At 41.5% G+C, this 18,774-nt stretch overlaps 1 protein-coding gene across 1 annotated transcript in view; it reads left to right on the top strand.

Moving 5' to 3' along the window:
* The first annotated feature begins 202 nt into the window (after window positions 1-202).
* Window positions 203-18,774, top strand: part of LOC106561381 (protein O-mannosyl-transferase TMTC2) — a 192,744-nt gene continuing 174,172 nt past the window's right edge. The window contains exon 1 of the mRNA XM_014125269.2: window positions 203-641. Within this exon, the coding sequence (XP_013980744.2) occupies window positions 559-641 (83 nt within the window). The 5' untranslated portion in view covers window positions 203-558. The remainder of the gene's footprint in view (window positions 642-18,774) is intronic.

Here is an 18,774-nt window from a genome sequence, read left to right on the forward strand (position 1 = left end):
GTTCCTTTAAACCAAGAATGGCATATTCACACTCATAATGGACTATATAATCACGGCTAGAATACACATAGAAAGGCTATGGGGATACCAGCGGTTCGCAATCAAGAGGTGTGCCATCACCATGCAGTCCAGCCTAATCCTCAAATCATTAGCATCCTTTCTTCTATTCACTGTTGGGAGGAGGGGCATCGCACATGCGCAGACGATCCTTTGAACCACACGCGGCTCAATCACGACGTTTATCTAGCGGACCACTCACTATGCATCATAGGAGCAGTCTTCTAGGAAAGGCGTGCAAATGCAGTCACAGAAACCGTAAATGCTGGCCGTTTTGCTCTATTTCGTGTCGGATCAAAACTGCCCTCCTCTAGCTCAAAATGGGTTAGAAGGAGGATGCCTGGATTATCCACTTTCAACACTTTGCGAGGATGGGGAATTGGAATTTCTGTTTTCGTAGAGACATCTTGACAAAGACGGAGAGAGAGACTAGAGATCGGATTTGAGTTCCACTGTTCTCCACTGTTCTTCGTTTTCTTTTCTTGTTTTCGTTTTTGAGAAATGATTGCTGAATTCGTGTGCAGCGCTGTGGCTTTGGTCCTCTATGTCAACACTCTGGGCGCTGATTTCTGCTACGATGACAGGTACATGAATAAATGACAGATGACGCCCGCGTCTGATGGTGTTGCTGTTCTGCCCATATTGTCATACAACACAATGGTTTTGCATAATGGTAGCTTATTGCTTGGCATAGTAAGAAACGTGTTCACATTTCTATACAACATTTCGCGGTAGCGTAAGGAATGGCGGGCGGAGGGAGGGTGACTTCTGTCAGCTCTGTGTTGGCGGCAAGGTCTTAGTAAACAGCAGGCATAGCTTGCCAGTACACAGTGTCACTGCATAAAGTTTGAATCCTGAGACGATGATACGTTATTGCAGGCGAAATTAACCTAACGCTACAAAATGATTATGGGAGTAATTTGATACATTGTATCCCATAATCACCATGTCCATGGCACAGCACTAAAACAAAACCGTTATCATGACCAAGTCTGTTCAAATTACGTGTGAACCAGTCGTATTTGTTAGGTGCTGTTCCGTCCCGTGAAAAAACAGGTGAATCATATTTTACGAATATCATTATTCTAACAGAGAATAATGATTGATGATCCTAAACAAATGAAATAAGCCAACCCTGTTTTAAATAGGAAATATGTAATGTCTTAAAAACAGCGAGCTTTATTAGGCAGATTAAAACATTGATCAATTCTCAAGTGGTCATGCTCCATTGAAAAGTAACGGTCTTAAAAGTGGAGATGCGTTCAGTCTGTTGCCGTCTGGGCTGCACGGTGAAAATCTATTTGCCTCCAGGGAAATAATATTTCTCCCTGGCCTGAGAATGTATTGTGCCAAACAGATTTAAGTACCTGTAAGGAATGAAGATCTTAACACAAAACCTTAGCACTTTTCTTTTACCGACTACTTACTGCTGTAGACCTACTGCTGGGCGTTTAACCCGCTATGGCCTCAGTTTAATAGCTTGGTTGATTTATTAATTGATTCATTAATAATTTAAATACAATGTTTTAACTTGTAATGCCTGATGTCTAAATGTACACCAGGTTTTTTAAACTAACCTGGTGGTCTATGATAAGTAAGTAATGTAGTGTACTACATAGGAGGCTTATACTGTAGTGTATTACACTTCAATCATTTGGTCAATAGCCTAACTGCTTATAAAAGGTTTGATACATGCAGAATTAGAGCCATCATTGTTATGTATTTGGACAGCTATGCCCTATAGGAAATTAAGTTATTAGTATAAGTGCTACTGTTTCTATGGATGCATTGAGACCATTAAAATGTAGCCCGGGAATGCTGTTCAGTGAGCGTAAATCTACTGCACTCATGCCAAGTGGTGTGTTGATGGTTTTTTTTAAATGTTTTTTTCCCCACATACACCGGATAGGCACACTGAAATGTGTTGTTTTACAGGGTCAGCCATAGTAGTACGGCGCCACTGGAGCGAATTAGGGTTAAGTACCTTGCTCAAGGACACTTCGGCAGATTTTTTACCTTGTCGGCTCGGGTATTTCAACCAGCGGCCAAAGTTTCATTGTAATCTTATAGCCTACATTTTTGTGATGGAGTCATAAAATTATACAGGAGTATACGCCTTTGTACTTTGTGCTCAGGACACACCATCACTCATGTGACAGCAGTTGTGTTCAGTTTTCATAAATCTGCCTGGGAGTGGCTACAATGTGGAGAGGTTAAGGCTACCACTGACTGCTGCAAGATCACTGGGATGTGTCAGTGTACACATTCTACATTTCAGCCTCCAGGTTGTAGTGTGTGTGTGCTTGCATGTGTGTGTGTGTAGCACGCACCCCCATGTGAATATAATATCCTCAATTTTAAACTAATGGCCATTGTAATAACAGTCTAACTTCTGACAAACCCACTCTTTTACTGTGCTGAAGCCCAAACCATATCAACTGCTATTTGTTTCTGAGATACCACATACTAACTATCCTATCTGTTTTTAGTGCTGGCGTTTTGTTCAGACTTGTACAGTATGTAATTAGTAGTCATTAGTGAGGTGGTATCCTGGCTTGTTAACATGTGATTTGCCTGGAGAAGAAGCAGATGTGGTATAATGATAGGGAAAAGGGCTTAATGATGGCTGATATCATATGTGTGGATAAGAAGCTTCATCCTTATCAAACCGTGAGCTCACTTTTTGGGGAGAACTGAATTTAAAACATAAACCTAAAAACTGTCTTATAAGGATCTTATCAGATTGGATACCACTCTTTAGAATAATATTTGAGGTAATTTCAATGCAAATCGGTTTGCACCTTCTAACATGACAATCTGTTATCTATACCTTTAGGCTACATGTAGGTGTGCACTAAACAACGGAATTTCTTAAATGATAAATGGCAAGGAATCAAATATGGATATTTTGTCTCAATGTGTAATACATCCTCCTCTCGAAATTCAGAAAGCAATTTTGTACACTAGTTGAGAAACTGCTTTGACTTAAATCATTTAATGATTAAAAGTTGAAATCCAATGTGGCAGTTGTGCATTGAGCATAGCCAGGAGCACCGAGGGTGGCTGACAGTATGCCACATGAGGATTTCCCATCGATCCGCTCTTAGAGTCTTGTTGCTAAGGAATACATCATTACACTGCTCTTGTTACTTTCAGTTGTATTCTTGAGAAAATAGAGCCTACAAGTGCTCTGCCTGCTTTAATGAATGTAGGGTTTGCTAAGTCAGATCTCTATAGGACAAACCTGATGAAAGGTCACTGGTTTTACTGGTTAATTTAAGTCACCTGCCACATACCAGTTGTTATTAATTGTAACTCGTCATGGTCTAAGTTAACAACACCGTAAATACACGTTTTGTGCAATGTGTTTGCTAGCCTAGCACCAAAGATAACTTTTCAATGGAGGAATGGAAGGGCCTCACAAGGCTTTCTTCTGTCAATGCTTTCACCACCACCACCACAACCAACTCCCTGCACAAACAGCCCAGCCTTGAGGGGTGGACAATTACTCCTTTATGTGATGTCAGAATGACTTGTGGGAGTTCTCCATCTGGGCACGGTCATCATTATCACACAGAGCCTTTACACCTGGATGACAACATAGTGAATCATATGTCATACGTGTTGTTCATATCTCTGTCTATTGCTATAATCCTGAGACCTTTACCACCGATAGGAGTGAATACGTTTGTGTCAGGAGAAAAATATTGCCCAATTTCATTCTCTGAATTGCTATGAACCTGTCCAGATGCGTTTGATGTATGGCACTGCAGAAAAATAAAGGGTCTGCACTCTGCAGGTTTTGTGAACATGGCTAAGGCATTAGCTGGATCATCAGCATTATTGTTGGTGATTTGGATTTATGTTGCAAAAACATCCGTGATTTTGTTTGGTTGGTACTGAACTGAATCAAATGGAAATGTGCAGGACAGGAGTAGTAAAATAAAGCTGTTCTCCTGTGTCAGCCCTGAGGGAGTTGATCAACTTAATGTCTTCTTAGAAAACAGATATAGAGATTTCTATTTTTCAGAAGGACTAGGCCTACACCTACACGCTCTTTTCTGAAATATTGTTGACAATTTAATGATGAAATGAGAGCGTTGATCTGAAAGTACTATACCCTTATGGTACATAAGAGTTACAGTATCACCATATTGTTTGAGTTACATTGCCTTCGGGAAAGTATTCAGACCCCGTGACTTGACCCCATGACTTTTTCCAATTTTTTTAACGTTACAGCCTTATTCTAAAATGGATCAAATTTAAAAAAATCCTCAATCTACACACAATAGTCTATAATGACAAAGATAAAACAGGTTTTTAGACATTTTTGCAGAAATGCCTTATTTTCATACACTACCGTTCAAAAGTTTGGGCTCACTTAGAATGTCCTTGGTTTTGAAAGAAAAGCAATTGTTTTGTCCATTAAAATAACATCAAATTGATCAGAAATACAGTGTAGACATTGTTAATGTTGTAAATGACTATTGTAGCTGGAAACGGCAGATTTTTTAAATGGAATATCTACATAGGCGTACAGAGGCCCATTATCAGCAACCATCACTCCTGTGTTCCAATGGCACATTGTGTTAGCTAATCCAAGTTTATCATTTTAAAAGGCTAATTGATCATTAGAAAACCCTTTTGCAATTATGTTAGCACAGCTGAAAACTGTTGTTCTGATTAAAGAAGCAATAAAACTGGCCTTCTTTAGACTAGGAGAGTATCTGAAGCCTCAACATTTGTGGGTTCGATTACAGGCTCAAAATGGCCAGAAACAAAGAATTTTCTTCTGGAACTCATCAGTCTATTCTTGTTCTGAGATATTAAGACTATTCCATGCGAGAAATTGCCAAAAAACTGAAGATCTTGTACAAAGCTGTGTACTACTCCCATCTCAGAACAGCGCACACTGGCTCTAACCAGAACAGAAAGAGGAGTGGGAGGCCCCGATGCACAACTGAGCAAGAGGACAAGTACATTAGAGTGTCTAGTTTGAGAAACAGACGCCTCACAAGTCCTCAACTGGCAGCTTCATTAAATAGTACCCACAAAACACCAGTCTCAACATCAACATTGAAGAGGCGGGATGCTGGCCCAACAAAGTACTGAGTAAAGGGTCTGAATACTTATGTAAATGTGATATTTCTGCTTTTCCTGTTTTTGCTTTGTCATTATGGGGTATTGTGTGCAGATTGATGAGGGTATTTTTTTTTAAATCAATTTAATAATAAGGCTGTAACGTAATAAAATGTAGAAAAAGTCAAGGGGTCTGAATACTTTCCGAATGCATTGTATCTCTTGTCATGACTAGTATGAAATGCCTTGCTCTTCTTCAACAATGCTGCATGGCACACAACTCTTTCTCAGCTAAAATGTGATATTGTCAGGATTGTGATTTAAAAATGTGTGAATGACATACGTAGTTTGTTATTGAGGACAGAGCCTTCCTGAGCGTTGCTGTGGCCTGACAGAGAGGGGAGGGGATGCAGTCAAAGCATGTCGCACTGCAGTCGGATAATGTGGTTTGGGACTTGATGGCCAAATGCTTCAGTTCATTGACACACAAGGCTTCTTCGGTTGGGGAGAGGCAGTGGAATACCGGAGTTCCTAGACTCCGCATTTGGGAATTTACCTGTTTGTGTCTGACTCAGATTTTTTTTTTATGATAAAGTAGGGATATGTGGACTATAATTACAATAATATTTTTACAGATATAATGCAGTGCTTAGAGGTAGGATGAATCATTTTTTCCCCCAACATGTTGTTACTTAATGTTCAGAATGGATTCATGGTCCATAGTTCCTGCCTGCCTGCCCAGTAATCTGTTATAAATAAACCTTGACATGTACTGCATGTTCCCAGTCTTCCACGTATCGCATTAAGGAGTGGTTGAGTGGCTCAAACTATAATGAATCACTTTGTTTGATGACACGTCTTTAAGTAGCTTTCTGTCAATTAACAACCTCTGCCACTTACAGTGTAGTCAGAGTGCTGTGTGTGTGTGTGTGTGTTTAAAGTTTTATTGTCACGTGCACAAGTACAGTGAAATGCCTTCCCTGCTTGCTCTTTCCCAGCAATGCATTAATCAATATCAGTAGTACTATAAAAAAGGTAAAGTAGAACAAGAACACACCAGAAATAAGAACATGAGAAAGTAAGTAAGCTATATACAGGGTCAGTTCCAGGGTCAGTAGCTATATACAGGGTCAGTTCCAGGGTCAGTAAACTATATACAGGGTCAGTTCTAGGGTCAGTAAGCTATATACAGGGCCAGTTCCAGGGTCAATAAACTATATACAGGGTCAGTTCTAGGGTCAGTAAACTACATACAGGGGAAGTTCCAGGGTCAGTAAGCTACATACAGGGGCAGTTCCAGGGTCAGTAAACTATATACAGGGGAAGTTCCAGGGTCAGTAAGCTACATACAGGGGCAGTTCCAGGGTCAGTAAGCTACATACAGGGGCAGTTCCAGGGTCAGTAAGCTATATACAGGGCCAGTTCCAAGGTCAGTAAGATATATACAGGGTCAGTTCTAGGGTCAGTAAGCTATATACAGGGTCAGTTCTAGGGTCAGTAAACTATATACAGGGTCAGTTCTAGGGTCAGTAAGCTATATACAGGGTCAGTTCCAGGGTCAGTAAACTATATACAGGGTCAGTTCTAGGGTCAGTAAACTATATACAGGGCCAGTTCCAGGGTCAGTAAACTATATACAGGGTCAGTTCTAGGGTCAGTAAGCTATATACAGGGGAAGTTCCAGGGTCAGTAAGCTATATACAGGGGCAGTTCCAGGGTCAGTAAGCTATATACAGGGGCAGTTCCAGGGTCAGTAAGCTATATACAGGGTCAGTTCTAGGGTCAGTAAGCTATATACAGGGTCAGTTCTAGGGTCAGTAAACTATATACAGGGTCAGTTCTAGGGTCAGTAAGCTACATACAGGGGAAGTTCCAGGGTCAGTAAGCTACATACAGGGGCAGTTCCAGGGTCAGCAAGCTATATACAGGGTCAGTTCGAGGATCAGTGCCAATACAATATTTACAATGTGCAGGGATACTGGAGTGGTAGGGGTAGATATGTATGGGGGTAAAGTGACTACGCATCAGGATATATGATAAACAGAGTAGACTCAGTATGAATATGTGTGCGTGTTATGTGTGTGTGTGTGAAAATGAAGGGTGTGTGTGTGTTGGAATGTGAGTGTGTGTAGTGTGCATAAAGTCAGTGTAGAAAAAAACTAAAATAGAAGTGTCAATGCAGATAGTTTTTGTAGAAATATTGTTAGTCTGTGTGTGTGTGTGAGTATGACCTATCTACTCTCCCCCTCCTGGGTTGTCTGTCCGTGTAAGGCTGCCTGAGCCCTGTAAATAGCTTTGGCTGGCCCTGGTTGGGTTTCTGTGGTACTGCTGTCTGGGCTCTGCTCTGCTTTGCTCCAGCCCTGTCTGTAGTGTCCATCCAGTGGGATAGAATGGACCAGTCCGCCCCAGCCCAACCCCGCCCCGGCTCAGCCCGCCCCAGCCCAACCCCACCCCAGCCCGCCCCAGCCCCAGCGCTGTGGTAATGTAACGAGCCCAAGAACCCAAGGGCGTCAACCTAACAGTCTGAGCATATCTCCCTCAGTCTCTCCCAGTGCCCTGTAATTAGTGGAAGCCTCCAGAGTGGGGTGGATACACGGACAGCAGACAAGGCGTGCAAGACCTCCCGCTCTAATCTTCCGTCGGCTGCCGCCAGATGGTCACATTTGCGAAGCGTTGAGGGTTTTTCTCCCCTGCGCCCTTGGGTTTGAGGTGGAGTCAAGAGGAACATGTTCAGTGCAACCAGGATGGAGATGTCAGTGTTTGCCAGATGACAGATAGTCTGAGCGATGAAGCCATCTAAGAGGTCCATGTGAGAGGGGTCCTTTGTATTGTTCACACATTGACACCTGTTATTTTTCCATGTGCTTTGAGATTTCTTTGAACGCCATTGAGACTCTGAAGAGTTTTGACAGGTTCTCTTATTTCAATGGTTTACCATACAATACAATGTCCTTCCATTCTATTATTAGGCCTATCTCTTGCGACTTTCAGTTATTGAGTTATGCAGTTATTGTTCCCTTAATGCAAATGCTTAGAAGTTGGTTTCAATTGTGATCAGACATACGATTTCTCATCTACAGTCTAAAAAGATCAGCACAGTTCTGATCAAAGATACATGGGTTGACTTCACTTCAGAACTGTATTTTCCAGCAGACATGAAGATGTTATTTTCACTCTCGCCACAAATGCGAGTCTAAAAAGCTTTCAGTATTTGTTGCTAAAAATACTATTAATAAGAGGTTTCAGTATGGTGTGCATTGCTTCAGTTTCCCACAAAACCACATAATTACTTGAAACATTTTAGCCTTGGAGACGATCAGTTCACTTTTAGGTCATGGGAAACAGTTGACTAGATGCGATGCACATTTTTCTAACGGCCAATAACCTCTGAATGCGATTTGAGGAGACCTTGGTATTTCACAAACTGACTTAATTTAAAAGCACTGGCCCTCAGTCCACATTTCCTGAGCTGCGGTAGCAAGAATAGCTCAAATACCTGCAATGAGTTTCCATTGAAATGAACATTCGAATAGCATAAAATGTGGAAACATTTGCTCAATATTCCAAGTTTGAACATGAGAATGTGTTGTGTCGATGCACTTTACAGCACATAATCAGGCTCAACGTGGAATAACAGGAAAGGAGGGAGGGATTGGGGTTGCACGTCACACAGCAACACTGTTAACTAACTCAGGGGTATTTTTTACTGCCCTTCTTTTCTGGGTCACTGCCTCTCTCAGTGACTGTCAACATTATTACATGTGATGGCAGCTCCCACTGGGTGATCTGGTGTGACCCTGCCGCGCTGAGCTGAACTTTCTCAGTCATAATCCCTCTGAGCTCTCACTCTCTAAGCACTGCTTCAGGTGATCAAAACGGGATTTGGTTAGAAAAATCAAGGGCGTTGTGGAGAGTAATTACCTTTTGGGTAGGTATCTGCTGTGTAATAACAAATTATATATTTTTACATAATTCCAAAGTTACATATCCTTACATATCCTCTGTAACCTTACATATCCCAGTATCTCTACTTGCACATTCATCTTCTGCACATCACTCCAGTGTTTAATTGCTAATTTGTAATTACTTCGCCACTACGGCCTATTTATTGTTTTACCTCCCTAATCTTACTACATTTGCACACACTGTATATAGATTTTTTCTATTGTGTTATTGACTGTACATTTGTTTATTCCATGTGTAACTCTGTGTTGTTGTTTGTGTCGCACTGCTTTGCTTTATCTTGGCCAGGTCGCAGTTGTAAATGAGAACTTGTTCTCAACTGGCCTACCTGGTTAAATAAAGGTGAAATAAAATCGAAAAATTAAATTTTTTAATTAAAAACAGTAGTGCAAAATGTCAAGTGCTTATCAATTGCAAGTAAATTATCTTTGGACTTTTAATTAATTATTGAAGGCATTTAACATATTAAAGGTGTTCCAGCGATGCCAGCAGATAGCCATAACCACCATGGTCCAGATGGTGTCTAGACTTAGGTCTTAAGATAGAGGTCTTACCCTCCCTCTCTCTCCAGCTATTTGAGATGAGCTGCATCAGCATGGAGCAGGATCAAACTCCCCACGGCTTTGATTGCTGGAGCTGACTGGTATCGGCCATGGGAGAAATTGGATAGACTTGGCCCATTCTGCTGCCTCTGTGATTGCCTTGGCAGATGATTGTCATGTGTGAGTTGCAGTAGGAATAGGGTGAGTGTGGTTCCAGGGTCAGTCTGGGAGCCTGATCAGTCACTGCCCACCGGTTCATGAAAGACCCTGTGCACAGACCGACAGCCTCACACTCAGTGCTCCTAAATTAAGCAGGATGCTTTGTAATCGTCCTACAGGCACCCACAGAGATGAGAAATGGGCCGTATGTAGTTGTCGGGTTTACTGCTCTGTGGTGGACAGTATTAAAGATGAACTTGAACCATGCTACACAAGAGTTTAATCGGCGCCCTCTTTGCTTTTTTCCAATTTCTTTGCTGGCTATTTAATTATAGCCAACAGATTATCTCTCCAAATGTATCATGTGGTGCCCTCAACAGCCCCTTGACACACACACACACACACACACACACACACACACACACACACACACACACACACACACACACACACACACACACACACACACACACAATCATCTTAGACACTTAAGATTGAACAGAAGATTTGATCAACCAGCACGAAAATCCTGCACATGGGCAGCAGTGCATTGCAAAAAATGCAAGAGTGCGACACAGTAATGGGACATAATAATTAAAAATCATGTTTTTGGAAAAGCTGCTTGGTCAAAGAGTAGAACCCTTGCAGCACACTCTCACCAATGTCTGAAGGGAGGCCCCCCTCAGTGAAGGTTTGGTGTAGTGTAGGGATCATCAACTAGATTCAGTCGCGGGCTGATTTCTTTCTTGAGCGGATGGTAAGGGGGCCGGAACATAATTTGAAATTACTTGTAGACTGCAAATTGACCACAAGAACCCCAAACAGATATAACATTTGACTAAAACATAATCATTTTAAACCTTGCTCTCGCGGTTGTCGTAGGGTTGAGACCAAGAAGCAGCGGGAAAATGTACACTCATCTTCTTTTATTAAAGTGAAGAAGGAAAAAACACCAAAAACGTATACAAAAAACACAACAACGAACTTGACAGTCTTGTCAGGCACACATAGCTAAACAAGAACAATCTCCCACAAAATACTAACACAAACACATACCTATTTATAGGACCCTCAATCAGAGGCAACTAGAAAACACCTGCCTCCAATTGAGAGTCCAACCACCAATTACCTAAACATAGAAATACAAATGACTAGACTAAACATAGAAATACATTAACATAGAACAGTGCCCAAAACCCGGAATAATAAATCAAACACCTAACTACTAACACAACCAGCCCGAACCACATAAAACATATACACCCTGCCACGTCCTGACCAAACTACAATAACAAATAACCCCTTTTACTGGTCAGGACATGACACTTGCTTACATTTGTACAGAATCACATATACAGTTGTAGTGGGAAGTTTACATACACTTAGGTTGGAGTCATTAAAACTCGTTTTTCAAACACTCCACAAATTTCTTGATAACAAACTATAGTTTTGGTCGGTTAGGATATCTACTTTGTGCATGACAAAAGTAATGTTTTCCAACAATTGTTTACAGACAGATTATTTCACTTATAATTCACTGTATTACTATTCCAGTGGGTCAGAAGTTTACATACACTAAGTTGACTGTGCCTTTAAACAGCTTGGAAAATTCCAGAAAATGATGTCATGGCTTTAGAAGCTTCTGATAGGCTAATTGACATCATTTGAGTCAATTGGAGGTGTACCTGTGGATGTATTTCAAGGCCTATCTTCAAACTCAGTGCCTCTTTGCTTGACATCATGGGAAAATCAAAATAAATCAGCCAAGACCTCAGAAAAATAATTGTAGACCTCCACAAGTCTGGTTCATCCTTGGGAGCAATTTCCAAACGCCTGAAAATACCACGTTCATCTGTACAAACAATAGTACGCAAGTATAAACACCATGGGACCACGCAGCCATCATACCGCTCAGGAAGGAGACGCGTTCTGTCTCCTAGAGATGAATGGACTTTGGTGCGAAAAGTGCAAATCAATCCCAGAACAACAGCAAAGGACCTTGTGAAGATGCTGGAGGATACAGGTACAAATGTATCTATATCCACAGTAAAACAAGTCCTATATCGACATAACCTGAAAGGCCGCTCAGCAAGGAAGAAGCCACTGCTACGGTTTCTATCTGCACATGGGGACAGAGATCGTACTTTTTGGAGAAATGTCCTCTGGTCTGATGAAACAAAAATAGAACTGTTTGAGCATAATGACCATCGTTATGTTTGGAGGAAATAGGTGGAGGCTTGCAAGCCGAAGAACACCATCCCAACTGTGAAGTACGGGGGTGGCAGCATCATGTGTGGGGGTGCTTTGCTGCAGCAGGGACTGGTGCACTTCACAAAATAGATGGCATCATGAAGCAGGAAAATTATGTGGATATATTGAAGCAACATCTCAAGACATCAGTCAGGAAGTTAAAGCTTGGTCGCAAATGGGTCTTCCAAATGGACAATGACCCCAAGCATACTTCCAAAGTTGTGGCCACATGGCTTAAGGACAACAAAGTCAAGGTATTGGAGTGGCCATGACAAAGCCCTGACCTCAATCCTATAGAAAATGTGTGGGCAGAACTGAGAAAGCGTGTGGGAGCAAGGAGGCCTACAAACCTGACTCAATTACACCAGCTCTGTCAGGAGGAATGGGCCAAAATTCACCCAACGTATTGTGGGAAGCTTGTGGAAGGCTACCCGAAACGTTTGACCCAAGTAAAACAATTTAAAAGCAATGCTACCAAATACTAATTGAGTGTTTGTAAACTTCTGACCCACTGGGAATGTGATGAAAGAAATAAAAGCTGAAATAAATCATTCTCTCTGTCACGTCCGTCGTAAAGATGGGACCAAGGCGCAGCGGGAATGTGTATGCTCATCTTCTTTATTATTGAGAAGAAAACGAAACAAAACACTTAATCAAAACAACAACAACGAAAAAACAGTCCTGTGAGACATACAGCTACACATGGAACAACTACCCACAAAAACCCATGAAAAAACACCCCTACTAAATAGGACCTTCAATTAGAGGCAACGAGGAACAGCTGCCTCCAATTGAAGGTCAACCCAATAAACTAAACATAGAAATAGCATAACTAGACACAGACATAGAAATAGACTAATAAAAAAACGAAACACAAACACCCCCTGCCACGTCCTGACCAAACTTACAATAACAAATAACCCCTTTTACTGGTCAGGACGTGACTCTACTATTATTCTGACATTTCACATTCTTAAAATAAAGTGTTGATCCTAACTGACCTAAGACATGGAATTTTTACTAGGATTAAATGTCAGGAATTGTGAAAAGCTGAGTTTAAACGTGTTTTTATCTAAGGTGTATGTAAACTTCCGACTTCAACTTTATCTCTCTATTACGCATAGGAATACTTTGGAGCAGATTTCCATAATTAAAATCACTTGGAGTTGCAGGTGTTTTTACAGTCTTTTATGTCCCCCCCCCCCCAAAAAAAATCTCTCTCTCATATACATATACAGTACCAGTCAAAAGTTTGGATACACCTACTCATTCCAGGGTTTTTCTTTATTGTTACTATTTTCTACATTGTAGAATAATAGTGAAGTCATCAAAACTATGAAATAACACATATGGAATCATGTAGTAACCAAAAAAGTGTTAAACAAATATTTGAGGTTCTTCAAAGTAGCCACCCATTGCATTGATGTCAGCTTTGCACAATCTTGGCATTCTCTCAACCAGCTCCATGAGGTAGTCACCTGGAATGCATTTCAATGAACAGGTGTGCCTTGATAAAAATGTATTTGTTTAATTTCTTTCTTTCTTTAGCCAATCAGTTGTGTTGTGACAAGATATCCCTAATTGGTAAAAGACCAAGTCCATATTATGGAAGGAACAGTTGAAATAAGCAAAGAGAAACAACAGTCCATCATTACTTTATGACATGAAGGTCAGTCAATACGGAACATTTTTGCAGTCGCAAAAACCATCAAGCGCTTTGATGAAACTGGCTCTCATGAGGCCCGCCACAGGAAATGAAGACCCAGAGTTACCTCTGCTGCATTGGATAAGCTCATTAGAGTTAACTGCACCTCAGATTGCAGCCCAAATAAACACTTCACAGAGTTCAAGTAACAGACACATCTCAACATCAACTGTTCAGAGGAGACTATGTGAATCAGGCCTTTGTGGTCAAATTGCTGCAAAGAAACCACTACTAAAGGACACCAATAAAAAGAAGAAACTTGTTTGGGCCAAGAAACACGAACAATGGACATTAGACCGGTGGAACTCTTTCCTTTGGTCTGATGAGTCCAAATTTGAGAGTTTTGGTTCCAACTGCCCTGTCTTTGTGAGACACAGAGTAGGTGAATGGATGATCTCTGCATGTGTGGTTCCAACCATGAAGCATGGAGGAGGAAGTGTGACGTTGTGGGGCTGCTTTGCTGGTGACACTGTCAGTGATTTATTTAGAATTCAAGGCACACTTAACCAGCATGGCTACCACAACATTATGCAGCGATACACCATCCCATCTGGTTTTCTCATAGTGTCAACAGAACAATGACCCAACACACCTCCAGGCTGTGTAAGGGCTATTTATCCAAGAAGGAGAGTGATGGAGTGCTGCATCTAATGACATGGCCTCCACAATCACTCGACTGATTAAGGCAGCCCCCCGCACCTCTCTGATTCAGAGGGGTTGGGTTAAATGCGGAATACACATTTCAGTTGAATGAATTCAGTTGTGCAACTGACTAGGTATCCCCTTTCCCTTTCCTTTACCTCAACCCAGTTGAGATGGTTTGGACAGCAGAGTGAAGGAAAAGCAGCCAACAAGTGCTCAGCATATGTGGGAACTCCTTGAAGACTGTTGGAAAAGCATTTCAGGTGAAGCTGGTTGAGAGAATTCCAAGAGTGTGTAAAGCTGTCATCAAGGCAAAGGGTGGCTACTTTGAAGAATCTTAAATATGTTTTGATTGGATTAACACTTCTTTGGTTACTACATGATTCCATATGTTATTTCATAGTTTTGATGTATTCACTGTTATTCTATAATGTAGAAAATAGTCAAAATAAAGAAACCCTTGAGTTTGTACTGGTACTATACAGTGGCAAGAAAAGTATGTGAACCCTTTGGAAATACCTGGACTTATGCATCAGTTGGTCATAAAATCTGATCTGATCTTCATCTAGGTCACAACAATGGACAAACACAGTCTGCTTAAAATAATAACACACAAACAATTATACGTTTTCATGTCTTTATTGAACACGCCATGTAAACATTCACAGTGCAGTGTGTAAAAAGTATGTGAACCCTTGAATTCAATAACTGGTTGACCCTCCTTTGGCAGCAATAACCTCAACCAAAAATGTTCTGTAGTTGTTGATCAGACCTGCACAACGGTCAGGAGGAATTTTGGACCAGTCCTCTTTACAAAACTGTTTCAGTTCAGCAATATTCTTGGGATGTGTGGTGTGAACTGCTCTCTTAAGGTCATGCCACAGCATCTCATTCGATTTGAGGTTAGGACTCTGACTGGGTCACTCCAGAAGGTGTGTTTTCTTCTGTTGAAGCCATTCTGTTGTTGATTTACTTCTGTGTTTTGGGCCGTTGTCCTGTTGCATCACCCAACTTCTGTTGAGCATCATTTGGCAGACAGACAGCCTAACATTCTCCTGCAAAATGTCTTGATAAACATGGAATTCATTTTTCTGTCGATAATAGCAAGCTGTCCAGGCCCTGAGGCAGCAAAGCAGCCCCAAACCATGATACTCCCTCCACCATACTTTACAGTTGGGATGAGGTTTTGATGTTGGTGTGCTGTGCCGTTTTTTCTCCACACATAGTGTTGTGTGTTCCTTCCAAATAACTCAACTGTAGTTTCATCTGTCCACAGAATATTTTGCCAGTAGGAACATCCAGGTGCACTTTTACAAACTTCAGAAGTGCAGCAATGTTTTTTTCAGACAGCAGTGGCTTCTTCCATGGTGTCCTCCCATGAACACCATTCTTGTTTAGTGTTTTACGTAGACTCGTCAACTCGTCGTAGACTCGTCAACAGAGATGTTAGCGTGTTCCAGAGATTTCTGTAAGTCTTTAGCTGACACTCTAGGATTCTTCTTAACCTCATTGAGAATTCTGCACTGTGCTCTTGCAGTCATCTTTGCAGGACGGCCACTCCTAGGGAGAGTAGCAACAGTGCTGAACTTTCTCAATTTATAGACAATTTGATGAACAGCAAGGCTTTTAGAGATACTTTTGTAACCCTTTCCAGCTTTATGCAAGTCAACAATTCTAAATCTTAGGTCTTGTGAGATCTCTTTTGTTCGAGGTGAATAGCAAACTCAAATGTTGTGAGTGTTTTTTATAGGGCAGGGCAGCTCTAACCAACATCCAATCTCGTCTCATTGATTGGACTCCAGGTTAGCTGACTCCTGACTGCAATTATCTTTTGGAGAAGTCATTAGCCTAGGGGTTCACATACTTTTTCCAACCTACACTGTGAATGTTTAAATTATGTATTCAATATAGACAAGAAAAATACAATAATTTCTGTGTTAGTCATTTAAGCACACTATGTTTGTCTATTATTGTGACAGATGAAGATCAGATCAAATTTGAGAACCAATTCATGCAGAAATCCAGGTAATTCCAAAGGGTTCACATACTTTTTCTTGCCACTGAATGTGTGTGTGTGTGTATATATATATATATATATATATGTGTGTATAGCTTAGACAACTTCGGGGGACAAATAAAATCAACCGCGGGCCGCCAGTTGGGGAACCCTGGTGTAATGTCCCCCCCATCAATAGACATGGGTCTCACATCATTTGATTTCATGTGGGTGTGTCAGTAATGGGTCTAGACAAGGCCTTGGATTCAGAGGTCCAGTGTTGGCTAATGGGTCTAATGCCGTGTTTCAGCCCGGGTTGCCGAGCTCTCTTCATATTAATGGGATTAACTGGCTGTCGATGAGGGGGCGAGTAAAGAACCCAATCCATTAGAAACAAAAACCTCCCTTGTTGCCTATATCGAACAAGGATGCTGTAGTTTGGCGTTTCAATAAAGGAGCCACTTTTTTCAGTTCCGCCATCTCGGTGGCCTTGTTTCCCCGTAACACGGGACATTGGCACATTGTGATAAGACTGTGACACATCCTGGCCCAGACCTGTGCCTTTGTGCATTGAAAAGGGACTGTGTGGGTCTCACTATTCTCCCTGGACTGAATGAAGGTCCTCATTTGTCACAGATGGTTGTGTCGGCCGTTGTTTTGGACGGACAGTGAAATAAGACCTCACTGTTGGGGCAGAACAACTTGTCACAACCAATCGGGTCAGCTCTTTGTGGGTGGGTGGGTGGGTGGGTGGGGTGTACGTGCCTAGGTTAATGTAGCCTACTTAATGGGAGGGAGAGTTCAGTGTTGCGATGGCCAACTGAAGTTGTTCTGCTGTGTCTGCTCAACAGTGGGTGGCATGGCTGTGGGATGGATGGGTGTCTGAAGAGTTGAGAAATAAAGTCACCTGTGATAAAATTGTAATATTGTATCTATTTTACAAATCAACTTTTCTCAGTCAGTGAATGCTCTCTGTTGGAGAAGCACTCAGCTTTAGCCAGTGCTGCAAAATACAGGTGTTGGATTTCTTTGAGGTTCTGTTATTATTTTGGTCGTTTTAAAATATGATTACTGTATCTGGATTTTTCCTAAATGTGGAGAGTGAGTCAGGAGAAACTGTGGTTACTTCTATTTAGTTGCTGTAGTGTTGGCAACCAGGCTCTCTGCTCAGATCCTTACTGTCTCACTGCTGAGGTCACATCGGGCTTGTTTCATTTTACCTTTATTTAACTAGTCAAGTCAGTTAACAACAAATTCTTATTTACAATGACAGCCTACCAGGGAACAGTGGGTTAACTACCTTGTTCAGGGGAAGAATGACAGATTTTTACCTTGTCAGCTCAGGGATTAGACCCAGCAACCTTTCAGTTACTGGCCCAACACTCTAACCACTAGGCTACAGACATGCATGGATTGTTACAGCAGATGAGAAAGATCAGGCCAAGGTGTGTTGTGAATACTAAAGTAATTTGATGGTGATTTGTGGGTAGATAGTGCAGGCACCTCCCACACAGCCTGAGAACCAGAAGACTAGTCCCAGTAGTGGGCCTGCACTGTACCGTACTTTATGTCATCCAGGTTTGTGTGATGGAGTACCCATCTCAGGTTGTCACAGTTCATCTCTAATTGTTACTGTAAAGGCAGAGACCTCCCAACGTAGTGCTTTGAATTCATGTCACTCTGCATCGTCTGGCAACCTTTGGGACCCTTTAGGACAGTGGCACATATTAACATCCAGACGGTACAGTCTTTACTGTACAGTATATCGTTTGTCTCAAGTGGGTGAAAGAACAGCTTGGAAGTGTGACCCCCAACCTTTCATCAAATTGCTACATTGAGAAAGGGGAAGTTGAATCCACTCCAGCACTGTAATCTCAGCCCTCTGGGGCTTTTCACCAAGTGGTTGTGAATGAAACCTGAGATGTTGCAGGGTTAAGTCATGGCTATTGAAGCTGGAGTTAACTAACATCCTCCTACTTTTCATTTTTTGCTCTGTCTGACTCAAGCTGGCTGTTATTTTAACTTCTGCTGAGCAGTGAGGGTTTCGTCAACCCTACTTCTGTTTTGGCAATAACTGTGTTTTTTTTTGTCTATGTTGGACGATTGCATATGGCATTATTTGCACAACAAGTAACAACTATGGTAATGAAATTTAGTGTGTAATGGATTTTATTCTAATTCCAGTTTTCCTGGCTCTGAGAGGAAGACAAGTCTGACATTTCTCCAGATGGAAAAAGACTCATGTTGTATTGTATTTCACATTTTCATCCAACTCTCTCTCTCGCTCTCTGTCTCTCACCATCAAACTTCTTTCTGTTTAAACAGAAAGTATTTCATTAAGACTTCAACAGTGAGTCAGCGATAGACAGTGTCAGTCCACC

The sequence above is a fragment of the Salmo salar genome, chromosome ssa10 (genome assembly GCF_905237065.1).
Source record: "Salmo salar chromosome ssa10, Ssal_v3.1, whole genome shotgun sequence".
NCBI classification, from domain to species: Eukaryota; Metazoa; Chordata; class Actinopteri; order Salmoniformes; family Salmonidae; genus Salmo; species Salmo salar.